A 27,943-nucleotide genomic window follows, 5' to 3' on the forward strand; every position below is an offset into this window, starting at 1 on the left:
ATCACAGCCCCAGTCCTATTTCTCTGATAAAAAAATTTCTGAACATTCCTCAAGGAATTTCTAGTCGTACTTGCTGAACTCTTCGTTCATGTAATCAAAGGGGAGGTCAAGGGAAAACCAGGAAAATTTGCGCGCGCTCTCTTTCTCTCTCTCTGTATCCAATTCAGACATTGCACCCACTGAAGAATGTGCTTGTTAAACCCCTTGTATAGCTGGGACTTCATTTTTCTTTGTGAAGTGGGCTGCGATGTATATGGCTGTGAGCTGTTCAGTGCTTGGAACCCTCCTTGACTGGCGCTCATAAAAATGTCACTATGCACTTCCACTTTGAAAGGCTCTTTTATCTTACCTTCCTGAAGCCCCCTTTCCAAAGGGTAAGGACGCTTGACCAGGAAGCAGCAGCTTGGCCTTCCCACATAGCTAGGTCTTAATGAGGTGTGCACAGCTCTTGGCTTTCGACTTTCAATCTCTTTCGTGTAACTTCAAAGCTGCTGTTTTCACATTTGACGAGAGGCCTACAGCTAGTGTTTTGACTGGTAGACATGTCTCTTTGCTCTCTCGCATATGCAACGCAGCAGAGTTGATCGTAGCCATGTGTACAGTGGTACCTCGGTGTAATGGCCTTAGGGGTTGCTTGTGCGTAAGTTGCCGCCGCTCTGGGCTAGGTTGACGGGTTAAACCATTTCTCTCTGGACAGCCATCCACTCCGTGGCTGTTCAGTCGCTGGCAGAATCCGTCAGTGGGCGTTTCTTAAACCTTTTCCAACATAAAAGTTGTTTGACGCCCAGTCTCCTTCTACTCTCCCTGCACGGAAGTCTTCTGCGCAGGGAGGGCGTGGGTAGCGGAGGACCTGTGCTCTCCCCACTGGTGTCCAGTGAAGAGTCCCGGAGCCTGCTCTCTGCTTCCCCCATTGGCCCCCCTCTATCCCTGGTGTTGCGCTGATTTTCTTCCCCAACAGGAGACCTGCCTCTCTCCCTGCTTGGCCCCTCTCCAGCATCGCTGTGGAGCCTCGCCTCCTCCTCTAGTTCCGATGGCAGTTCCCTGACACTCGGTTTATGAACTTAATCCGTTCCTGAAGTCCGTTCTTAAACCAAATCCATTCTTAAACCGAGGCGCACTTTCCCTAATGAGGCCTCCCGCCGCCGGTGCCCTTCCACCTTTTCAATTACGTTCATAGACCGAGGTAAAGTTTGCAAACCAGAACACTACTTCTGGTTTTGCAGAGTTCATAAAATGAATAGTTCGTAAATAGGACTGTTCGTAAACCGAGGTACCACTGTACTTGGAAGTTCAATATGTCTTACTCTTGTTTAATTGTACATAGGATTGTAATCTTTCTTGTTTACCTTTGCTCTCATGCACCCTTCTGGGAGGGAAAAGGAGAAGCATCTGCTGCCACCACTGTGCCCTGGTCTTCTCATTTGTGCTTGGCCCTCATCCATCACAGATATCAATGCAAAGATGCCATTTGTTATCCAACCAACAGCTGCCTTGAGGAACAAACACCTTCTTTGCAAAGAAGGTTGCAGCAGCTAAAGACCAAATGGATGACAGCCATCTTTAAATATCTGAAGGGCTGCCATGTGGAAGATGGAGCAAGCTTGCTTTCTGCAGCTTGAAGGAACAGATTCAAATTGCAAGAAAGGAAGGATGGTAACAGCCATTCAAGAATGGGACAGACAACCTCGGAAGCTGGCAGACTCTCTTCCACTGGAGTTTTTTAAGCAGAGGTTAAGCAGGATTCTTTACCTGCACTTCCTACATTGGGGGTCCCATTCCAGCTCTCCCGCTCTATGATTCTGTGACTAATGGGGAATGGGCTCAATGGCAGCTTCTCCTTTCCCTGCCAGACAAGAGTATGATATAAACAAAGTTCTAATCCATGTGTACATGTACATGGATGTAAGCCACTGAATTCAATTGGACTTCCTAACGTGCACAGGATTGGACTGTAGCTAAAATTTTGTTGCTCTTTCCCTTTCCCTTTCTAGTACTGCCCATTCCTAGTTCCCTACACCCAGGAAGACATATTTCCTGTTTATAGGAACAGAAGAATTTGCTTCATACCAAGTTAGGCCTCTGGTTCATCTGGCAACAGGCAGTGTCTCTGTAGGGTCTCTGGCACATTTCTACCTAGAAATGTTTCTGCTCACTTCCTGCTTTAGGCCAGTCACCTATTCCCAGCATAGCCCACCTGTGAAGATACTGGAGGAGGTATAAAGTAGCTGCAAAAAGTTCTTGTGCCACAGGCAGCAAATTTTAGTTCCTGAACCACGTTTTTTCTGTGCACCCCCTCAATTAGTACAGCTAACTCCCAGATAGTTTGCACAGGGAATGTATTCCAAAGATGAGTTATCTAGGTCTATGGCCACTTGTGATGGGAGACTATCCTGATTTAAAAAATAAAAAATAAAAAATTCTGTTTACAGGTAAAAGAGTATGGAAAAACATAGAGTCAATCACTATTCCCCTGCCTCAAAAAAATACCTGCTCCCACTTTCTGCCTCAACAGCAAAACCATTGAAATAACTAACAGGATGTTGTAGAATAAATTCCCTTACTTTTTAAATGTTGTAGAATAATTTTTATTTTATTAATAAGAATTTGTCTTACCAATATCGTTGTATTTTATACCACTCATTTATAAAATAACTTTTAAACATAGCGGGCCAACTATATTTATGTAAGTTCTGCTTGATTTGCATTGACGATGAGTCCCTGACAATGAATCTTTCTGCCTCTTAAAAGAAATCCAAGGCTGTAAGACTGTACCCACTTACCTTGGAGTAAGCCCTATTAAACATAAAATATGTACTTCTGGGTAGATATACATATTATGTAGTAGCATCTGATCTCAGATTAACCTATATGTAAACAAATTGGACTTTGCTGTCCCAGAAACAAGAGGGGGAAACTACAGAGAGTCTAAAGGCTAGAAAAATGGAAACAGGAAATAAAAGTGCATGAAAGGGGAGGGGAAAACTGCAGCTCTTAGGAAACCAGGGATTCCTATATCCTGGGGTCCAAGCAACTCACTTGTCAGTCACAGCTCTGACTTCAATCATTGGTTAAAATCATGGAAATGTGGGTGCAGCCTGGCTGGCTCATCCCACAGAATCACTGAGACATTGCCTGCTCATTTTGCTTGACAGCTTTCCTTCTAGGAGGACTAGGGTTTGTTTTGTTTTGTTTGTAATGAAAGCTCAGTCTGGGGATTGTATCCAATACTAGTTCTGCACAAAGTAAAACATTGAAATTAATGGCCATGACTAACTAAGGTCCATTAATTTTGGGTACATCTGGCATGGGCTCAGGTGCAATTGCTTCAACGGCATCACTATAATCTGGCCATGATGACAGGTCCATTTCAGTGGATGAAACAGCCACTGAGAATGTTTTCTAAGCAAATCTTTGTATAGTCAGAAAACCCTGGGATTCAGAGGTATCGGTATGAAATTTATTTGCCTTTTATGTTGCTATTGATGTTGCAGTAAGCAAATGCTTGTCACTGAAGTAAGTAGATCATGTCTCCTGTTTGAAGAGGCACCGTGTAAATATTTTCATACCCACCTACAATCACACTGCTTTGCTGAAGAATACAGATAAATTATTCCCAGATACACAGCACCTCTTGGAGCATGTAGGACCCGGGGCAGAAGAGTTATCTGCAGATGCCAGTTTCCACACATGGATTGCCCATGCTGGATTTGAAGTTGTACACATTCTGTAGCATCAAATAAAATGTGATCTAGGGTCATCGTTTACAGCAAAACAGTTTCTGGGATCTTTGTGGGAAAGCAGCTACAGTTATGATCTCAATGAGCTGTGAATTATTGACGTTTCCCACCTGGATGTTTCACATATCTTTTCATGCTTGTGCAACACAGAGGTCTCTTGCTTAGATGCAGCACCAGTAATGAGGTTCCAGTACTCATATCCAGTGTTCAAAACTCCCATTGCTCTAGGTGCATTTTGCGACGGGGAACTTCATTAGTGTGAGCACTTTCTGAGCTCTGGGCACAGTACTGAGCCTAAGATTTCAGATTAAAACTGCAGAGTGAAAGGAGAAGAGGACCTTTTTCTGCTTTCCCCACTTCCAGCTACTCTCTGGAGACTGGAGAAGGGGGGTGGGCAGGGAAAGGACTAGACCATGTGAAAAATGAACATATTTTAGCCGCAGTTCGTTCGTCTTCAGCTATGTATTCTTGTTATAAAATAGTGTGCCTAGTTGTTGCATCCATAACCTAGGTTCAGGGTGCCCTTTTAGCTCCTAGCTTTCATATCTCAGTTTCTAACACTGCTCATATCTTGTTACAAGTGTCATGGGTGTAGGGACAAAATGGCTGCCATGAACAGCAAAAAAAGGATGGCGATGGTACTCTGTACCAGTGAGTATCATCACACAAAAAAACACTGATTAGATGAATGGAGTCACCGAGTCTTTTAATGGCCCAGTGACTTTTAGCACTGTCACAACAGATCAGAGGATGAAGCCTGAAATCCCCAGTGCTCAAACTAGGATAGACTACAGACAACACTGTGATCTTACTCCCAGAACTGTCACAGCAGATTCCTGCCATCCATTGCAGTATTTTACGTACTGCACACAAGGTGCAGTAAGCAGGTAGGGCCAGCAACAACCACAACTGGCACCCCTCAAGCCTCCTTAGAATGGCAGATAAATGTCTGTTTCGTGTGTTTCCTTTATTTGGAGGTGTTTAATAGCAAATGAGCCATACCTGGGTGACTTCCCTCTGTCATTTGGCAAGCAAAGGATGCCAGTTTTTACTTACGATGCCAGGAACCACCGCAAACACCTCAGCTGCTAAAGCAGGGGCGGAATCATACAATAGAGCTGCCTGACAACTTCCTTTGTGAAGACTGCAAGGGATGCACCATAGTAACTTGCTTTAAGATATGAGTAGTGTTAGGCTACCAGCATAAGTTTGTCCAAACTGCGGGAAGCAGTGGAAGACAGGAGTGCCTGGCGAGCTCTGATCCATGGGGTCATGAAGAGTCGGACACGACTAAACAACAAAAAGTGTTAGGTGGGATTATGGGCAAGGCCAGGCAAGGAGCACACTCCGTCTCGCCATTTTGGACAAATCACTGTCTTTCAGCCTGAACTATAAAACAGGGTTGACGCGCGCGAGAGAGAAAACGGTGACAATGAAATATTTGTAACATGTCTCCACCATTCTGCACAGGCTGGGAAAGGAGTTTCGACAGTAAACAGTTACTAGCAGGGGGCTGTGTAAAGTTTACCTCAGCAGCAGCAGCAGCAGCAGCAGCTTAGGTATGGTCGCGCAGTGGAGGAATAGGACGATGGTTGGAAATGAGTTATTTTGATAAATGGAACTGAATTTGTGTGATATGTTACTGCCGTTTTTGTGATTTAATTACTACAGTGGTACCTCAGGTTACAGACACTTTAGGTTACATGTTTTCTGGTTGCGCAGAAGCACTGAATCGCACAGACGTGGTACTGCGGGTTGCGAACGTGCCTCCCACACGGATCACGTTCACAACCCGAGGTTCCACTGTAATTGAAAAGATAAGGTCAGGGGTTAGCCGACACTTGGCTTCTCTCTCTTTCGTCTGCCCGTGGCTTTGATCACGCTACATCTTTCTTTGTGCTTCGTTCTCCAGAGACTATCTCAGGGTCATGGCCTGTTTCCTAGTCAAGAGGTATAAACCTACTGGCTTAAATATTTGAGGCCCACAGTTTTAGGGGGGGGGGGCTTTTTTTCTTTTTTTCTTTTTGCTTCATGCTTTCGCCATTTCCCACATAACCCAGAGCAGACTAAACAAAACCAGTGTGAAATCTCATGGCTTGATGCTGCTATGGTTATATTTTTTAAGCTGTCATCCATTCATTTGTACTTGTGTTTATTCCCTGGATTTACAGCTTTTTCAAGCCTTTTTGGGGGTTGGATGTTTGAAACCTTTTGAGAGAGAGGGAGGGGGAAAAGGGATTGCAGTAAGCAGTGGCCTATGATTAAAGCCTCGCGTTGTTTCTTTCCCCTGCATGCTGCTCTTGTGCAGTAGTGTCACACATGGTAGCATTTAGGATCCCCTTCACAGCTGAAGTGTTTCAAACACTAATGAATGGAAGTTTGGTCACATAATGCAGACAAGCTGTAAGGCATGCTTTGCTGAATGGTGTGCGGCAGTGGCCTGGGAAAGGAAGAGAGTTATAAATTGTGTCAGTTAGCCACCCAGACAAAATGAAGCCATGTGGAAAATCAAATCTATTAAAGTATGAAGACTGTTATAAGCTGGTCATTCTTAAAAGGTCTCAGTTTGCTGTACGGGTAAATGTTTACCTATTCGCCCTAGATCTTTTTCACATGCTGTCTCACAAGATGATGTGCAGCATTTGATAAAAATCAACTTCTCGCTCACAGGCCCCCTTTTATCAGCAATGTTTATTGTCTCCAGTTTACCACCCATATCCTGAAAGGTACTGCTGCACATTAATTGAATAAGGAGTGTAAAAAGGATGGCGAAGTACAGCAAGGTCAGGAGATGGCCTCTACATATTTTAAGACCAAAGGGAAGGGGAGGACTCCGGCTGCTGAGAGAGAGAGAGAAAGAAAGAAAGCAAAATGAAGCTGTGTCGGGTTTTTGTTTTGTGTGGTTAACACAGATTTTAGACATTGACTTTCAAAACAATGTTGTCTTTAACACTCATTTTAGGCTTCAGATGGAGTGCCGTAGTGGCACTTGGTTTAACAAAATCTCAATAATGGCTGAGTGGGACTATTGTGGTATAGTGTATAGTGTGATAGGTTAGGATGTGGGAGGCCAAAGTTCAATTCCGCACTCAGCTGTAAAGCGTGTTGGGTGGCCTTGCTCAGGTTTCCATTTCGAAGCCTAACCTGCTTCTCAGGAATTGTTGGCTGGGTGGATAAATGAGATAAGCAACTATAAAGTATGGTTGTGCACTGAAAAGTCCTGGAGACAGGACGGATAACAAAAGAACCATTCACATTAGATTCACAGCCTTTAGAAGAAGCACTTGCTTTCTCCCCCATCTGAAAGCTGGAATAGTTTGCATTTCTTGCCATCTATTTTCCTCCATGCAGTTGTTTAAAGGCACATGGAATGCCTCCAATCACAGTACCATACGAAGGCATGTCCCCCTGGCACACTTTGGTGTGATTCCCACAGTTGCAGTATTACTTGTAGTATTTGCGACATTAAAAAAAATATATCGCTGCAGGATATACCAATAGTTTCTCATGGAATGTGGCTGTGTTTTATAAACAGTGTATATTTATTCACTGAAAGGTACTTTTAGGGTACGTTTTAGCCCCACAAGGTGGCTTCCGACATAAAAATACAATGTACACCATCAAAACATCTAAAATACTAGCACAAATAACTGTAAGAACATCTGTAGGACACCACAGCAATGAAAGAACAATAAGAACAGCACTCAACCCAATATAATATCATTAAAATCAGGTCAAATAATTGAATCCCATTCAGCATCAATTCAGACAACAGAACCATGATATATATCAGGGGTCAGCAAATTTTTTCATCAGGGGGCCAGTCCACTGTCCTTCAGACCTTGTGGGGGGCCGGACTATATATTTTGGGAGGGGGTGAACGAATTCCTATGCCCCACAAATAACCCAGAGATGCATTTTAAATAAAAGGACACATTCTACTTATGTAAAAGCATGCTGATTCCCAGAACGTCTGCGGGCTGGATTTAGAAGGCAATTAGGCCGCATCTGGCCCCTGGGCCTTAGTTTGCCTACCCATGATATATATTCTAGAAGGGAAAGAAACTTGGAATTAGTAGATATTTGGTGCCTGTTTGAAAGCCTGCAGAGATTAAGCTATTTGCACCTTGTTTGGAATTGAATTCCACCACTGGGTCTCCTGCTGAGAATGCCCTCCTCTCCCTCATGTAAATGGACTCTGTTGGCTAGTTTTGAACCTAGAAGCATCACTAATTTGCCATTTTGGTTGCACATTTCAGGAACAGACTGAAGAGACATCCTCACAAGAATCTGCAGAAGATGATTAGAAGACCACACATTGCAATTTCTACCTCATCAGCAGTTGGGTCTTTTGAAGGGAGAAGACACTGCCGTGACCACTTGCTTCTGTTGCCACAACCTTTCCACTTTGGCCTGAGGGGGGACGGGGGGGGGGGAAATCACATAACCTTAAAAAGGACTTATTAATCACCTTTGTTGTAATCCCTTCACTGCCCCGGTTTTAGTGAAACTGCTGTAACACAGGGGGACACAGATTAATGACGCAACATTTAATTACTGTTTTCTCTTTTATTTTGCTTTAACCTACTAATAGTTTGTTTGAGCTGCTAAGAAAGGGTGAATGGGTCAGTAAATCTCTGAACCGGGTTTTAAGTCATTCACTGCACTGCATATAAATAAGACTTTTGTAAAATATTAATTATAATGGGCATTCAAATAAGAAGGCCTTGGTGTCTGACACCAGTCCTTACAACACCTTTGACAACCCACTCCCCTAGCTTAGTAATTTCCCTGTTTAGAACACCAAAGATAAGGATTAGATACTACTCTTTTTATAGCCTTGTTCTAGATTTGTGCTTGCTTGATTTTTTATTTTTTTAACATTACTGGTATTTCAAGATACGTTGATGGCTGATATTTTTTCACTTAATTCAGCTGATATTCAGGAAAGAAAGCCACAAGAAAAAAGGTACTTTTACTTTGCGAAAGGGAAAAAAACCGACAAAGATACGTTGTATATTCACTAATACACATATATCTGCAGTAGTAGTACTAAACAGAACTCAACAGCACACCTCTGTGGGAACACATTGACGTCTCTTCAGGTAGACTATGCTTTCTGGGAAGCCTCTGTTGCTTACAGACGGTTGACAACGGACCCTCTCTCACAGCAGACATTTAACAGCTAAAATTTGAATTTAAAACAATACCTCAGAATTGTTCTGAATCATGGTCATAAACTGGAACTGAGGGCAAAGAGTCAAATTCTTCGTTTGACTTAACTCACTACTGTCGGTCCCGTTCTATTGTCTCTAAACAAATGGATCTCTGTTCTTAAATCACACATCTCAATGCAAGAGCCAACACCGTGTACCTCAAGTGAGCTTGTTATTACTTTTCAGCAATATACCTTGACATAGGATGGTTTGCTGGGCAGCTTTAACCCAGTTACATGTCTCCACCTTTTTCACTCAAAGCAGCACTTTTTAGCCACAAATGCAATATTACCCCACTTTTCAATACTACCTCTGATACGTACCATTAACTCAACAGTCATATAAACATTTGCTGCTATAATCATGCAATGCAGATTATTATTATTGGGTAGGTAAACATTAATTTCTGCATTTCTCCCTTATTTCTACTTTTGTCACCTAATTTCAGCCAAGGAGACAATACTTTTAGTGTTTTTCAGCATAACCATGTAATTTCCCCCCTTTTTATGCCTTTACTCTGCTAAATTTCTATGTAATGTACCATTAACTTGAATATATTTTTGTACCGAATTGCTCATAAGGTTTGTAAGGATAATTTTCTTCGATAACACTACATGACAGGAAAAAAATAATAATTAACCGCAATGTTTAAATATTACTGTCCAAGTTTGTACCTCAAATAATTTTTTTAAGGAAATGGACTAGTTGATTGACAAAGACCTACCTCCAGACTATAAATGGAATGAACTTGTTGTTTCTTTCAGCATTAGTTTTTGGGAAGATTGAAACATTTAGGACTGCAACAAATCCCTGATCAAAACTATTTTTTTGTAAACGAACTTTGTGGGAAATGAATGCATTAATTACTTTCCTATTAAAAACAACCCTTCAAAGAAACTTGAATCTTTGTAGGTGGGAGGCAACAAGCTCAGCTTTTTGCATAATGCAATCACGAATATGTGCGTGTGTTTTAAAAAACTAGTAGATTGTATGCGAATACTTTTCAAGTATTTTCCATGTATTTTTCACAAATGTGATTTTTTAAAAAAAATATGTGTCAACCAGATTTATTTTAAATGCTTCTTATGTAGAGTTTGTTTAATACTTCTTTCTCTTTCTCCTTATCCCTTTCTACGTCTCTCACACAGCCGATATATCTGCTTGTTAACACGGTTTTACTATTTGGGCCAGGGGTAGTTTCTCAGGAAGGCTTTCTTCAGTATGACTCAAGTACTTAGCCAAATGCAACTAAGGAAAACTACTTCCTGGCTGCCTCACAGTAGAGAACATTAAGACACAAGCGCCTCACTAAGGAACAAGAGTACATCTTGCTGTGGATCACCAAGAATGGAATTAGCGGCAGGGTAGGGGTGGAATTGGCATCCTTGCGTTACCAAACTGCCTTATGGGCCCTAGTCATGTCTATTCAAGCTGTTGCCCGGGATCAAAAGCACAGTGACTGTGCATGGAGGCATTTTAGCCCCCTGAAAAGCCCTTCGCCTTTTCCAAAAAGATTGCAAGGTGCTCTGGAGCAGCACCCCATGAGGCACAGTGGGTTACTGTTTGAAGAAATTACCTAATTAATAGGGACACTGGGGCAGGACTTGATAACATGCTATATTTCCTCTGTCATGGAGTTTTCAGATGCACACAGGCCACACTCCGAAACTCTTGTAAGTGTCCAAGGTGCACACGTATACCATTCAGGAGGGGAGAATTTCTCTTCAGTTTTAGAGAGTGTTCTGAAGACAAAAACGGGAAATCCCCGTGGAGAAATGCATTTGAGAGACTCGTTGAAGGGAATTAGGTAGCCCTTGGCAGCGTGGTATATTCCCTGTTCTGGGGCATCTGGATTGGTGTAACAGCATGAGACGAAACAAATGTTATCAGTATATGTGGGTCAGATATCAAACTCCAAGGGACTTTACAGCTCTGATGAAATTAAATCTTATATTTTCTGTAATATTGTAGAACAATCAAAATACATTACTACCTCTCAGGGTCTTCTATACCTCATTTTTCAGACTGAAAAAAAAACTGCTTGTGACCACTGAAACAGAAAGATCATCATAAAAATTTATATATATATAGTTTATTTTTGTGGGAGATAAATTTTATAGGACTGTTCTTTGCTGTCATTGGTCACAGCTAAATAAGACTGGACATTAACCTTTCTGCCGTTTCTGCAAGAGGGATGTGCTTGCAGAAGAAAAGTATCAAGATGTATAACTACAGTTTACTTTTTCCTGTTTTCCTTGCCTGTCTCCTAACTCTTCGCTTTGTTATTCATATAGAGTTTCTGACTACGACTGTACTTTGAATTGCTTGCTTGTTGAACATGTTCTTTTAATGGATTATCACCGTCTGTTCAGCACAATAAACATAATAGCCGCTGTAATCCCCATGTTGTTTGATTCCTAGCGTTTTGTCACAGCTCCATGAAATAAGCAATAAAGTTTGGTCCCCGTGAACCAAGTTTGTAAAAAAAATATAAAAGAATGCATGCCGGTTATCTTTGTTCAAGCAACATGGGTCATACATGAAAGATTCATATCAAAATATTCCTAGGAGATATAGCCATACTATGGTGAGCTTTAAAAAGTATAAACACACTTCTGTATATTTATTGACATCTTCAGCAACTTTGGATGTACAGCTGCTTTGACCCAGTACGCACAAGCAAACAAGAGTTTTGATATATCCACAGATCAGACCATGGTCTAGACTGCCCCTGCCGCCATGCATTTCATTGTATCATGGTAGCTACATGTTGAAGCGTGTTTTTGAAGGAGATGGTGGATAAATTGCTTTAAGAAACTACACTGAATCTACTCTCATTCGTAAGGCATTACTGTATCGGAATTCTTTGCAAATGGAATTGCCACAGAGGATCCACATTATATGGAGTATCGTGCTCTATCTCAGTTATTTAAAAACACTTTTCTCTGCTACGCACCACAGTTTTTTACAGCAAGTGCATTTTTAAAAGTTGGAAGTTCCTAAGGCACATGTACTGTATAATATTTCCCTATTATACAATTCGGTAGCACACATCTCTAATTGGGTGTAATCGCGTGGGAAGTGTTTGGTGTTTGAAAGCTCACTTTCCCTTTATTTTGCACAAGCAAACACGTGCACCATCCCACAAGCACATTCATTTGTGCATAAAATTTGGTGTGCCTCCCCTCCAACTCCCCACTTTGTTTTCCTTCAAAGACGAGCAGGGGAGGAAGTTGAGGGGAAAATGTGCCAGGATCAAACCCACTTCCCACTGACAACAGCAGTAATGGCACATTATTTGTTTACATGGACACATAACGGCACAAGACACTGCAATGAATGAAAAAAACCTAAAGTGAAAGAAATCTGGAAAATTCCAGAATAAAAGGGCAAATGTGAGCTGGGATTATTTCGTTTGCACTCTTCGTCTCTTTGTTGGGTCGCCCGCCCTATACATCCAGTATTCTTATAGTAACCTTTCATACATAAATGAAACATTAAATGTTTTAAGAGAAAGCTCCGTTTATATTTAATGCATAAAGACTGCAGTGAGCCGGCAACCTCCTGCACAGATTAACATTTCATTGAAATCACTGGACTTTACTTCCAAGTAAATATGTTTAGTTTTAGGGTGTGTTAAAAATAAGGTCCTCAAGCAACTACTGAGTTGGGTGGGCTTAACTGAAGCCAGAATTTTTTTTTTTCTTAGAAAATAGGTTTAACACAAAGTAGTTGATATGAAGCCAATATTTTTCCTTAGCAGACACATAAAGTTATATGGTGCATCTCTTGTGTTCCAAAGGAAATATGTTTAAGAAAGACATATAGTAATTTTTCATTTTCTATGGAACACAGGAAGCATTCACAATATTCTTTCTATCTGCTTTCCATTAACAACTTCAGAGTTGTTTCCAGTCATTTTAGTAATTATCCTTGACCTGGAAAAACTGACCTTGAGCACTACATTTTCCTCATGCTAAAAAAAGAAAAGAAAAAAAGGAGGGGGGTCTGCATACATCAATTTTACTCTTTCAATCCTCAAAGCTCTAAATTATGGATATGCTCAAGGTTCTATATACTCCTCAGGGATGTGCAATCCTGACAGTGTCTTGTCTTGAATAAACAAAGGCCATCAACGGCATTGCCAAATGCACAAATCATTTTGTTACTGCATGCATAAATGGACAGCAAAGAGGCTAAAGTGACAAGTCTTTTTTTTTGTGAGAGACGCGTCCAACAAAAGGCTCATTTAGTTGTTGGAATTAAAAATGAACAAATCTGACAAAATGCGCCATAATCAAATATATATCAGGTAGTCCCAGAGATTCCTCAGTCTTTCATTGGAATGAAAGCAAAGGTGAAGGCAAACACGAAATTCCACATCTTGTGATATATTCTCATTAGCCAAAGGGGCAATGAGGTGACGGAAAACAGATTTTGAAGAAGCAAATGTTCCCAGATATCGCAACCCATAGTACCTGACAGAAGCGTAGATACTGCAAGATCCACATTATAAATCCTGACCTCATCATTCAGACTTTATCAGTGAAGTTTCCATTCACTGGGATCATAAGTACGCATAGCTTGTGACATAACAAGTCCAACATAAAGCCCTTTCATAGATGCTTTAAGCATTTATAGTTTTCCATTAAAAGTATCATGTTTCCATACTTTGCAGTCATAAAAGAATAAATAATTTTCAAAGGCTTACTTGATAGCAGACTTCTTAATAGACCTTGGAAATATGTGGAAAATCTCCAACATAAAAGTAGCTAATTGACTGGTTACTGTGAAAGTCTTTTAAAGATCGGCTTCAAGGCAGGAAGCAGATACAATGCCCTCACACTGGAGTATTCAAAGTAATGCATTGCAATTTATCTTTTGGTTCTGACATTTTGACCACTTAGAATCACCTGTTAACTGGTATGCAAACAAAAACATTAAAGTGACATAGAAATGATTCTTCCACTCAATTAGTCTGGAGTAACACCATTGAACACAAAATAAATCTTGAATATGACAATGGCACAAAGATGATAGTACAAAGATTGCCATGTCTCTTACACTTGAAAGGGGGAAGCACCAACTTTTAGATCAATGTAAACATTGGATTGATTTTAATTGGGAGCAAACAATATCCATGGTCACAAATAAGGAGAAACAAACCATCACATTCTCCATCTCCAGATAACTTAAATACAATTTTAATTTGGGAAAGATAGTTTATTGAGTACAATAAACTAAAACTTTCATCTTATTATATTGCTGAGAAGACACATAATCTTCTCAGACCCATATACGTTACAATCCGTGTCTCAGTTTTGAATCTTTCTAAAAGCTATCTTTCTCCCGCTTTGAAATCCTATCTCCCAAATGTGCCTTTGTTCAGGAGAGCTTCCTCTTCAAGAAGGTTTCCTAAATGTTATTAGTAATTAAGAGGAGGTTTTCGGTATATGAGTTTGCTAAAATAAAGTATACCACTTTGAAAGACATTGCCATGGTGCTTAATTAAAGAAAAACTTGGGAAGGGCTGGTAAATAGTTTGACCAAGATCCTTTGTAACTTGAGAGACAAAAGCCCTACGGAGACACCGCTAGATAGTTCAGATCTTTAGTGTTGCAAACTGTAGACACCACAGGATCATGTTTGCTTTAATTGCTAATAACATTATTTATTGTTTATTCACTTGATTTGATGCAACAACACAGGGAAGTTGTTTTGCTAGCAAGTTAAGCAGAAGATGCCAAATCAACAAAGTGTAATAAAGGGCAGGATTCACCTAATGAACCCCATCGGCGGAAGTCCTGCGCAATTGTTCCATCTGGCAATCTAATATGCTTGCGTAGATGGAACATTTTGTAACAGAGCAATGTTGAATTCCACCCACTGTCTTAAATACACAGTTCATCCCAGTGATAATATGAAGCTTCTTAATACTTTTGCTTTGATGCTTCATGATGATAGGCTCTCAATAAAAGGAAATGAAATATATACCCTGAATTTCTCAGCTTCACTTTTATTATGTAATGGAGTCAGGCACTGTGATCCCCAAATGCATTCCCATGTTTCACAATGGAAAACTGCTGCATATTAAATACAGTCACACATTTTACATGTGGTTGCCAATTTGCTAATGAGTACTTGTGTTGATTCATGAAGCTCTACACAAACTGGCCCCCCAAGTACCTTAAGGGTCATCTGATGGAGAACTTCTGGTAATTCCACATGTCCCTAAGGTTTAGTTGGCCTCCACCAGGGACCAAGTCTTTAGAGTGGCAGGTCCTGCCCTGTGGAACTCTGCCCAATGAGGCTGAGCAAGAACTATCCATCGCTTATTTCAAATGACTTTTGGAAATTTTATGGGTTGGGTAGGCAATCAGAACCTTCTCTTTTTAACCAAACAGTTTCATACCCTCCAACATGTTCCCAATGAAAATAGGGACGTCCTATTTGATTATTATTATTATTATTATTATTATTATTATTATTATTATTATTATTATATCCCACCCATCTGACTGGGTTGCCCCAGCCACTCTGGGAGGATTTCAACATATATAAAAACATAATAAAACATTTTTAAAAACTTCCCTATATCTTCTAAAGGTTGTACAGTTACCTCTTTGGCTCAGTGGTACATAATTCCATACCTTCCAACATTTCTCTGATGAAAACAGGGGTGTCCAAAGATAAGTGGGACATTCTGAGGATCAAATCCGAAACAGGGACGGCTTCTGTGAATTCGGTACTATTCTTGGAAAATAGGGACGCTTGGAGGGTCTGCAGTATTTATTGATTATTTTAATGGTGTGGCTTTTTATATTGCATACTGTCTTGATATAATTTCCATGAAAGTGCAGATTATAAATATGTAAATAATGTGCATACTATGTCACACAAATAATTTCCCCTATGCCCTGCACACTCATGTAGGATAATAGTAATAATAAAATAATAGTGTAAGATAAACCTGATCTACAAATAGCTTTTGTTGCTGAGCTAGAAAAAGAAACACAGTTTGATTGGAAAAAGTCATTCATACAGCTGGCATCTAAATTAACTTTCTAGCATATAAAGACATCTGTGCCTTTAAATACATTTTCATAAAGCTAGTTTCAAAACAGTGTACTATTTCAACAAAGAAAAAGTTAAATGTTTTAAAAGCTTCCCCTTGCAGTCAGTGACAAAATTCCAGCAGTCTTTATAGCCCATAGGATCACTTTACAGCAGACTTTAGATATACCATGAAAGGCTGTCTGGAATTTATTATGAACCAAAAATGCCACCAAACTGGAAATTTCACATGGGGTGGGGGAAGCGATATTGTTCTTTTACCCTGATATTCTGGAGATGATGTAATCCAAGTATTATTATTTACAACAAATTCATACGTTATGCAGGCAAGCTGTTCTCAGGGGATATGTGTGGTAAATGGAGAATACCAGTGGCAAATAGAATTTACATCAAAGCAATCCTAGAAACCTCAAACACTCATTATTCTACTCATGACCTTTGCTTTTGTGCAGAAGGAGAATACAACGGAACATAATGGTAGCATTTACTGAAAACTAAACATTTCTATTTAAATGGTTGCTGAAAATGAGATGAAAACCTTTATGTAAACAATGCAATATATCCTTCTAATACTGTGCACCCTTGTTAAGTAGCAAATTGGCTATAAATCCTGAAGACATTTTATTAAATTTATGCCATTAAAAATGTGGGGTTGCTGAGGTGATAAAGTATCCATTGTGCACCAGGGGGATCATGGTTTGAATCTAGCGTAAGACACAAAGTCATGTGTTTGTGATCTCTCTTGAGCCCTCTGTGCTTATGTAGAGCATTTTTTAAAAATAATTTGCCCAACTGTCTGTCTCGCCTCAGTATGCGCAAGGCCACTGCTGCTGCCAGAAGTTTCCAAGCGACTGAGGTGAACGTTAGAGTCATTTCGCATGAAGGCTCGCTTTTCCACTCAACCTTCAGAAAGTTCAGATATGGTGACTGTTCTTCTGACTACCACATGCTAAAAGTTCTTATTCCTTGCTGGACTTTGCCATAGAAATTCTCTGGACCCACTTTCATCTCACATGTTTCTCCATCTTGTTTCAGGGCGCTCAGCGTCCATTCTTAAATCTCCCAGAGCAAAAGCCCTGTGACAATTTCGGGCTTACTCCCAGACCACTGCTACAGAGCTGGCCTCAGAAAAGAGCTGCCCATTTCCAATCCAGGTCAAACTCTGGCACTTCCCTCCAATTTACCAGAAAAGGAGCCCACAATTACCAAAAGCCTAACCTCTTTACACCTCATATTGGTCTAGCAATTTCTCTTGCTAGGATCCATACGGCTCCTCCACAAAAGCTTCAGCTAATTAAGAATAAAACCTCATTTTCTCTTCCAGAATTAGTATAAAAAAGGTGTCCAAGTATATGTTGCAACTGGTAGCATTAAAAAAGAAGCATCACCATGATCTTATACAGCAACTAGGTAGTTGCCTATGGGATTTCCAGACCTCTCAGTCTGCCCTGAATTCTCCAGGTTTGCCTGGGCCCTTCCAGGGGACAGGTGAAGGGCCTGAATCTCTGAGTGGTTGCTTTTAATTTAATTTAATTTTTAAGAAGACTGTGCATCATAGCTGTCAACTTACAGATTTGAAAATAAGGGACCAGCAGCCTTGAAAATAAGGGATTAGAAGCCAAAATAAGGGATTTTCCAAGCACAGGTATGTTCAACTTCTGAGCCCCTCCAAGCCAAAGGCAGAAAGCCCAGCCAGCAGCCAAACGAAGCCTCAAGCCTCAAGGAAAACCACCATCACCTCTCTGCTGGGAAGCGCGGAGCAAAGGTGAGTCCCCAGGCAACGCAGCCGATTTGATCAGCACAAGGCATGCAAGCTCTACCCCCCAGTCGTTCTTAGACTTCTTATTGGGTGAGCAACGCAGCCAAGCAACACAGTTGGAGCCTCCCTCCTCCCTGGCCGGCAAGGAGGGCGAGAGAGGAGCTGCTTCCTTTGAAACCCAGGAAATTTAAGGGACATCATCAATAAGGGACAGCAGCGGGACATGGCGCTGGGATAAGGGACTGTCCCGCCAAATAAGGGACGCTTGACAGCTATGCTGTGCATGCATCTTGCAAGCTTCATCCCTGCAGGATCTGACTGCAAGTTATAACACAAACATGCCGTGGGGAGTCTGCCCTCTTCTGCTCCTCACTTCCAATTAACCTCCATCTCCAGGGCCTGCTCATGACAACACCAGGAACCACCCTTAGGTCTCAGCTTTGGACCCTGAAATCACGGGACCTAGAATGCTCCTGACCTGCCAATTCTAGTGGCCTCTGAACTGACATCTCTCTTTTTAGTTGCTCCCCGCAACAGATCAGAAACTAGGAGGGAAGAGAAGCTATCAGTCTACGGTATCTTTGCAACTTAAAGCTGATTTAGTGAGGTTCCTAAGAAATTTGTCCTAGGATCACCAGGGTTTTCCCCTGTAAAGGATACACCAGCTTCTTGCATGGGGAAACTTGACGAAATGTGAAACTATACTATCAAACCTATATTCATTTCTACAGCCACAGCAGATGCTGTTAATTTTCCAATAGCATTCTCTTCCATTGACTCTCAAGGCAGATGGACACCAACTGTCAAATATTATTTTGGGCCCTAGGGTTGCCATATGTCCGGTTATTATTATTTTTGTTGAAAGTTAGTAACTTTGCTACTAGCAATACATCACAGCTTCTATAGCCTACATATAGTAGGGGTATTCAAAATTAGAGTTGTCACAGCAATCCACAGTTAAAAGTAGAAGTCAGCAAATGTGTCCTCTTTCTTTCTCTTCAAAATATGGCAACCCTAATTTTAGCCAGGAATAACTGTATGACAGGACTGATGGGGAGACTCTTGGCGAAGCAATGATACAATTGCTTTACTGAATCTCCCTAAAACTCAGTTCCAGCACCTCTCAGGTGAACACTAGTACCATTCTAAGAGAACAAGGGAGGTGTTCATGGTGAGTTCCAGCACCTCTTTATAGGAAAATAGCACTGCCTACAACCAAAACCTAGGGACGTGGGTGGCGCTGTGGGTTAAACCACAGAGCCTAGGACTTGCCGATCAGAAGGTTGGCGGTTCGAATCCCCACGACAGGGTGAGCTCCCGTTGCTCGGTCCCTGCTCCTGCCAACCTAGCAGTTCGAAAGCACATCAAAGTGCAAGTAGATAAATAGGTACCGCTCCGGCGGGAAGGTAAACGGCGTTTCCGTGTGCTGCTCTCTTTCGCCAGAAGCGGCTTAATCATGCTGGCCACATGACCCGGAAGCTGTATGCCGGCTCCCTCGGCCAATAAAGCGAGATTAGCGCCGCAACCCCAGAGTCGGCCACACCTGGACCTAATGGCCCTTTACCTTTACCACCAAAACCTAGAGCAGCTTCCCCCCACAAGTTACTTTCTAGATGTTTTGGACTACAATGTCCATCAGTGCTAACAAACAGCCCTGCTAGCTGGGGTTGATGGTGAAAAGGAGCTCCTAACACCCAGTCTTAGGTAGAAGGGAGTTGGGTGTTAATTTCTGCCAGCAACACATGAAAATCTAAATCCAAGATGGCGGGTAATAGTAACAACAACAATAATTACAAGAGGGTGATCAAAAGACACTTAACTGGACATTTGGTTCCCTTTCACAGGTTTAACGTAATTTAATAGTGTATCTGCATGATGCACTATTAGTAGACTTACACTGCAATCCAACACACACTTACTCAGAAGTCAATCCAAAGAATAGTCTCCTTGCTATGCTCTACTATATTCTCTATCTCCTTTCTTATTATTGCCACTCTTTATAATCCCTCATCTTGTTTTATGTTCTTTTCCTCTGTTGAATTTTAATGCACTTTTGTATTTGTTGTTATAAACTGAATGTGATTTGACAACTCCAAAAATAATAAAAATGGATTGCCTTGCTGGCTCAGACCAAAGTTCCATATAACCCAGTGGCCTGAATCCAACAGCAGCTAGCCAGATGCCTCTGAAAACACATAACAAACAAAGTTGGAGAATATGATTACAAACTCCTGTTGTTTGCTGCCAGCATACTATACTGAGAAGGGTCTCAACAACTCAGTGGCAAAGTGCAATCTTTGTCTACAGAAGGTTGCTGGTTCGATCCCAGTCATCTCCAATTAGAAGCAGTGTGATATTTACTTATTTATTTCGGGCTTTTATAACCTGCTTTTATTTGAATCAATCCCAGAGCACAGCACAACATAATATATATATAATGTATAATAAAACAAAACAATCTTTTAAAAAATTCAAACCGCAAAACAATAAACCAAAATTATACCACAAACACCATGAGAGCAACAAAACATCTCCTCCAGCCACTGAGTAAATAAAAATGCATTTACAAGGCCATCTGTTAAAGGCTTCTGTGCTTGAGACCATAGAGAAGTATTGCCAGAACAGACAATATTGAGCTACACAGGCAAATTGTCTGAACATTAAAAAAATGTTTAAAACTGTTTTAATTCCATGCGTAAGCCTGTCATCGTCATAATCGTAATCATCTTTCCACCATGTTTATTTCTTCTTCAAATGGACAGATCTAAAAAGACCATTGCTGGTGCATATGGTAATACCTTTTTTAAAAAAAAATCAAACAAACTGAGAAACTTTCTCCTGAACTTGTCGGTGTCACTGGAATCCTAAGAGGATGATTGTGGTGCAAATATTCATGGGGAAGATGCTTGCCCATCATTATGGAAACAGGTAGAAATTATGGGACAAAGGAGTCATGCTAGGGTCTGTTAAAAGTGACCAAACCAACACTTCTAGTTGTGGAGGGGAGCTTAAAATGTGAAAAAGTAATTCCCAATATGTTCAATATTATGGGGGGGGGGGAAATAGTGGATGGAAAACTGTTACTGCATTTCAGACAAAGCACATCTGTTCCCAGGTGGCACAAAAAAACTGCAGGAAGGTTGAGATGTAATTGTAAGCCCACCTTCTAGCATGGGCTTAATTGATTTCAAAACCCGATACAAGCACGCACGTTTCAAACTGCCTTTCTGTCTTTCACACATGCAGACCAACTGCAGAGGAGAGACTCAAAAGTGCTTTAGTGGCATGTGTGAAATCAGTTTGGGCCTGCTTTAAAGAGTTAGAAAAATACTCTGCAGAAGCCAAGTTGACAGGAGACTAAATTAATATCAACCCTACTTTCATTGATATAATTCTGTGAAAAGAAACTATAGTCTGTTTTGTTGCAAACAAACAAAAATGCCCTTTTGTTAAAGCTCCAGATCAAAGCCACATATGTTTAACCAGCCAGACTGAATTGCCACCTCCCTTTCCTATATGAAAATTCAAGTCTAATTTAAAAATCCATACTAAGCTGGGCTTGGTCTTTTTCTCTTTTGTTTTTCAAATTAATTGCATATAAAGTGCCACTTTCCCCCCTACTGTAAATCAAGAGAACTCTGGTGTCTTTGGAATTAATTCCAAATAGTTGGTCTGGACATGAACTTCACAGTTCTTCCCTCCTCCATCCTGCTGACATTTTCCCATTAATTTCTTTTCCCCTTTCATCCATTCATTGGCTGATGAGTCTATAAATACACTTCATCTGCTTTTACTTTGCTTTCTAAGGACAAACCAGTCCCAAACATGTTGTCTTGATTACATTCAAAAGCAAAAGCCTCCGATGTTTCTATGTTGGAGCGATAGGCTGAAACGTAACATTTTGTCTATTATGTCAGAGAGAAGTTTCAATGGGCAGTTTTATCATAATGTCAACAACGTAAATAACCTCATGCCGAAGAAATGCCATATGTGTTAAAGCTGTAAATATCAGTGCTGGCAGCCAAACTGAAGGGGGAGGAAGGGGTTTGGAGAGAAAGAAAAATCAGCTGTGTAGTCTCAGACGATATTATTTTTCCCTGACCTTATTCCACAAACCTCTGCTTTTGCCCATTCCTTCCTACATTCGGATAACAAATGGCAAATCTTTAAAGAGATAGTCAGGATAAAGAACATCTTTATCTCATGCTGAGCTTTTCTATCTCAGTGCATAACTTAGATTTTTTAAATGATTTTTACAATACATTTTGTTTATATTTTGCTTAGGCTCCTGTATTACATTTCCTGTTGTGCATTATCCACGTATACCTTTTTTGGGTGGGATGAGAAGTGTCTTTATACGTTAAATTTCTTCTAGGATTAAAACCAACACCAAATGAATTTGTGAATGAAATGTAGTTATAGATTTAAATCCAGTCCACTGCAGTCAGTGGGGCCTTCATCCAAGTGAACATGCGCAGGATCAGGCTGTAAATTGAGTGGGCCTCTGTGAAAGAGTCATTATTAATCATGGATAAGCATGCTTGAATTCAATGCAGATTGAGAGTGAATATCCCTGCCCAATGCCTGTCTTGATCCAAATTCCATGAAGAATCTATGAACCAAGCCATGCTGGCAGTCTGTTGTGTGCTCAAATTATAAGGAGAAAAATAGGAGACTCTTAATGAACCCTCAAGACCCAGCCCATGAGTATTCCCATTTTTTAGCACTATTATTCATTTCCCCATTCCACAGCCTTCAAAAAGCAATAGTCCAAGGGGGGCATTGCAATCGATTGGGGGGGGTGAAGCCCCTTCTGGCCCCTCTGTAATGCTGTGCCTCATTTATATTAATGGAGAATCTTTTCTCAGGAGAGAAGTTCTATGACCACACTCTGCATCCAGAAAAGATTACTGAACCAGAGGTATCGTCTACACAATAGGTTCTGTGGAGATTCCTTTTTTAAAACAGGTCTCTATTTGTATGTGTGTTGATTTTTATCCAATTCTGAACGTACAGATACTTGCAAAATAATACATCTCCATTGTAGACCACTGTTAGCCACAACCCAAAGCCCTAGCACTGTTAGCCACAACCCAAAGCACTGTTAGCCACAACCCAAAGCCCTAGGAAAATCAGGAGCGTCATCAGTGCATTCAGAACTCTGTATTCAGTGCTATTTGCATCCATATATAGTGATTTATTGCCAATAAGGAGATATTGTAAAAGGCACAATCGACTGGGGAATTGCACCCTGCAGAAGCAAGCCATTGCTGCAAGCTCTCATTGACAGCAACGTGGCTTGCGCATGAGAGCATCCCAGTGGATTGAGTTCCATGTGATTAGAACTCCACTAAGGAAGAGTTCATAATAGCTTCTCGGCCTTCCGTTTGGCGAAGTTGGTGAGTGCTGTTATAATAACAGGATGCAACACATCCTCTTTTGACAGTGCACGTGCCACCTCTCTCCTGTGAACTCGACAAGGGGTCCCAGCTGACGATGAGACCTTTCCTGCAAAAGCGTTATCAAATGTGAAACTGGATCCAAAGGCTTATGTCTAGGAAACAGGAATGAACTGTACGGTGCTATATATAAAGAAAAGCTGCAGTTGGCTTCTATAAATATTTCATTGTGTTAATTGCTCTGTGCTCTATGATCTCAGATGGAAAGTGAGCAACCAGAGTTCACAATTTTAAGAAGCAATTCTAAGCACAGCAACGTGTACAGTAATCTCAGATAACACAGGCCTGGTTTCCACCTTGCTAGAACAACCATGTTTATCGTGTCAAAAGTGCCACAAAGTGATCTTTTCCTCACGGTTTATATGTGGTGAATCTTCCTTTTGATTTAAACCACACACTTGATGTGCTTCTGCATTTACCCCATTCTATGACCTTTCCAGACGCAGGGGGGAGTACCTGTTGTGTTGTGTTGTCACTCTTCTTGTGTTAACACAGAGGAGTGATACGGGGCAAATAATATGCTATTCAGGGATAACAACAATCAGGGGTGCCAACTTGAATAAAATATTGCGGGGGGGGGGGAAGCATGAGTAAACCATAATGTGCACACAGTGTAAGCCTATATCTAACCCGCAGTTATGGAGAAGGCAAAGGTTATTGTTGTTGTTTAATCATTTAGTCGTGACCAACTCTTCGTGATCCCATGGACCAGAGCACGCCAGGCACTCCTGTCTTCCACTGCCTCCCGCTGTTTGGTCAAACTCATGCTGGTAGCTTCAAAAACACTATCCAACCATCTCATCCTCTGTCGTCCCCTTCTCCTTGTGCCCTCCATCTTTCCCAACATCAGAGTCTTTTCCAGGGAGTCTTCTCTTCTCATGAGGTGGCCGAAGTATTGGAGCCTCAGCTTCAGGATCTGTCCTTCCAGTGAGCACTCAGGGCTGATTTCCTTCAGAAATCAGAAAGAAGGCAAAGGTATAGGTGCAAAACTGCAGACAGAGAGGTAATGCTTGAGCTCTCCTCACCTTGGGTTATCACACTGAGCCAAACTATAGTTTAGGTCAGCAGGACACAGCAGCAGAATAATCAGGGAGAATCAAAATGGCTGTGATTTCCTCTCCAGCAGTCTGTAGGCACACACATTTGCATTAAGCCATGGTTTGGCTTAGTGTGATTTGTGAACTAGGCCAGAATATATGATGAAATAGTCACCTGTATTGAATCTACAACTTATCAGTACAAAAATATGGCTTGAGGAGGAAATTAAAGGGGGGAAATGAAGTATAAGATTCAAACATCTCCTACTGAACACCATCTTTTGCTTGCAGGCTTGCAGTGACTTGATTCCTTAAAGGATACTTGATTGTCATCATAATTTCATAATGATTAATCATTTCTCTAGGATTTATAGCAATTGCCTCCTTGAATGTAGATTCGTGTTGCCTACCTTAATGGTGGAGCATGCAATATAATTAAGAAATAAAACAGCACATAACTAGCTGCTCTGCCAGAAATCTCCTGGAATTAAATGCTACTGCGTTCTGGCTTTTGCTTTTAATCTTTCCTGTGCCGGCCAGTTGTTGTCCTGGGGTTGAAAATTATGAGTCTAAAGAGGTTAATAAAATGTAAGGCTCGTGAAAATTATAAACATGAGAAAGGAGGAGGGGGGAAAACAGTGTGCCACAATTAAAAAGAGCCCACAGATATTATTCTAGGCGATTAAGATTCTACATGGTAGCACTCTTTGGGGTTATGTCTAGAGAAAAAGAAGGGGGGGAGGGTAGGTAAAAATTCCACAGGCATTTCACATTTCTTCCCGAGATGAAAAACAATGCTCAGGTCAGGTTTGCAAGACTTTTATTGCTTTGTTCACACACACACAAATTAACAGTGGAGGTCTTAAACAAAACCTTTTGCACTTGGTGCTGATGAGAGTAAACATTCTTTCCTGAGCTATGTGGTTGCACACGAAGTGAAGATGTTTGTGTGTAGGAAAACACAGGATTTATTCTGCACAGAAAATTTCCCACCCAAACATTTAAGAAACGTACTTTCAGTCAATGGGACTTCTTATGCTGATGGGGTCTAGCTGAAAATAAGGGAAACTTTTAAAGAAATTCAACTGATATTAGAATAGGTTAAGGCGTACTGTTGTTTATGCTGTCATCCATCTGTCCTGAGAGACAATGGAGTGTGCCTTCGGAGGTGAAATCAAACTGTTTCATTAGGAGCACTGAAGTAACTTTCCCCGGGGGTACAGGTTTGGGGAATGTGTATGGATGGAGGTCCTGGGCTTTCCAGTTGAGAAGACCCTCCTCTCGGCTCCACTGATGTGGTCCAAAGGAAAGCAAAGCAATACAGCCTTTCAAGTTTTTCTGGTTGACATGATTTTTAACAGTGGGTTTTGGGGGTTTTCTTTTACAACTTTTACATTTTTATCTGGTATTTCTACCTTGAACCTTAATGAAGTAATTCTACAACAGTTGTGGAGTTTAACAAGTTTGAAAACTCAACCAAAAAAGTTCTTAAAATAAAATAAAATCACTTAGGGTTTTATTTTTTAAAAAAAAACCAATGTTTTTGAGCCATTTTTAAGGAAATTTGCCAAAATCTACACTCCCGACATGTGTTGCCATATGTCCGGATTTTCCCAGACATTTAAACAATTTCCGACCAGGCACTGTTTCCATCATCTGAATCCCAGACATACGACAGCCCCAGATGACTGACTTCATGCGCAATGCATAGTGTTTTTCCCACTTCCATGCCTGCCACCATGTCATTTAGAGCTCAAACCTAGGTGTGCACATGTACAGCCAGATTAAGACAGGGTCTGTCGTTTGTAGAAATGTCTAAGGGAGTGCTCCCAGTTTGCATTCGATATAGTCTTTAACAGAATGTGTCACTGAACTCAAGACAGTCACATGCTTAGGCTGAGTACTGTGACAGATAGGATTTCTGTAACACAAGCACACCATAAGAATCTGCTGAGAATCCAGGCTTAAGCCTCTACGTTGCCCTTAGAACCATAAACCAATTAATTTTTAATTAAGATAGTCCTTTAAAATTGCCATTATTGCTCAGATAGTGCGCAAATTGTACACGTAGGCTGAAAAACAATGCTCATCATTTATCTTTCTTGGTAAAAAAAGGAGTTCAATGAGATTCCAAACACTCATGAATCTGAAGCCATGGCACGCAATTCCTGTAGGAGAGATTTAAAGACACATATAGAAAGAAACTGGGGGAGGGGGCAAATGGAAAACAAGAAGGGAAACGACATCTGTTCATTAAAGGCACATCATGCCAGTTTCCTTTCATAAATTAACTGATTTAGCGACAATAGAAATGTGATACTCTGGTCTGCTTAAATTTCACTACAGCATTTGGCACAGTGCTACATGGGAGATTATTAGCTAATCTGGAAAAGATGGGGATTAGTTCCAAAATTATTAAATGAACAAGGAATAGGCTTTTTTGAGAGGGGGGGGGGAATACAAAGGGCTGTGTTGAAAGGTGAACTATTAAGCCACAAAGGGGTTATTTATAAACTGAGTTCTATAGAACACATCCTTGGAGATTATCTTTCTGTCCAGAATGATGCTGGACTGAACGCCAAACCATACTTGCTAATGACAAAATCGGGGGGGGGGGGCGTGTCTTTACCAAAAACAGTCAGAATCAAAAAGATGTTCCCATCTCTCATTTTATTTTAAAAGCAGCCATGTGGAGGGTGGGTAGGCAGTGAGTTAGATGAGGACTGACCCTGCCCTCTCCACCATTTTCCCCAACTGATGGGGGAGAGAGGCTAATGTAGAACTTGGGATAGGAATAGCTTGGGAGGTACACAGTTTAGAGTAGGAAAATATATAGTATAGGGAATAATGGGTTCACACACACACACACACACACACAGCCCCGTTTGTGGTATTGAGTCTATTCCACATCTACCTCAATTGGTTTTAAAATAGATTTCAAAAGATACGAGATCCTGCCAGAGCCGCATTTTGTAAAGTTGGAGCCATTTTGTGCATTTGGTAGGAAAAAACTCTGTTCAACAGACAGAGGGTCAATATGCCATCCTGTAATTCACCAGAGAGAAAATTGCATTTTTTTTTGTACAGGGTTTTGGACAGCATTCTCTTACACTGGGTCATCTCAAGAGCAGCAGGATTAGGCCAGATCCACACAAGTTTCACTCCCTATTTTGCATATCAAACTATACAGAACACCCAAGCAAATAAATTATAGTATACTGTGAGGTTTTATCTTCCGACGCCTGTGAAGTATGAATTATTGGCCATCACAGTCATTTGGAAATGCTCCTCACTGATGTGTACAGGTGCCAGGTGGTGCATGGATGAAGAACAGCAAATAATAATAATAATAATAATTTTTATTTATACCCCGCCCTCCCCAGCCAAGGCCGGGCTCAGAGCGGCTTACAAGCAATAATAAAACAAGTTGAATGATTACAACTTAAAAACAAAATTAAAATACAACATTAAAATATTGAAACATTAAAATATTAAAATGTAGCTTCCTCGCAGGAGGAGAAGGAAAAGAAAAAAGAAAGAGGGAGGGAATCAAATTGGCTCCAAGCCAAAGGCCAGGCGGAACAACTCTGTCTTACAGGCCCTGCGGAAAGAAATCAGATCCTGCAGGGCCCTGGTCTCATGAGGCAGAGCGTTCCACCAG

At 40.9% G+C, this 27,943-nt stretch overlaps 1 protein-coding gene across 2 annotated transcripts in view; it reads left to right on the forward strand.

Moving 5' to 3' along the window:
* The window catches only part of HMGA2 (high mobility group AT-hook 2), a 140,687-nt gene extending 129,336 nt beyond the window's left edge, over positions 1–11,351 (forward strand). For both annotated transcript variants that reach the window (XM_083574759.1, XM_083574760.1), the window contains one exon: positions 7,997–11,351. In XM_083574759.1, the coding sequence (XP_083430885.1) occupies positions 7,997–8,007 (11 nt within the window). In that variant the 3' untranslated portion in view covers positions 8,008–11,351. The remainder of the gene's footprint in view (positions 1–7,996) is intronic.
* The last annotated feature ends 16,592 nt before the right edge of the window (positions 11,352–27,943 follow it).

Source organism: Podarcis filfolensis (assembly GCF_964270895.1).
Source record: "Podarcis filfolensis genome assembly, chromosome: 10".
Classification (NCBI taxonomy): domain Eukaryota; kingdom Metazoa; phylum Chordata; class Lepidosauria; order Squamata; family Lacertidae; genus Podarcis; species Podarcis filfolensis.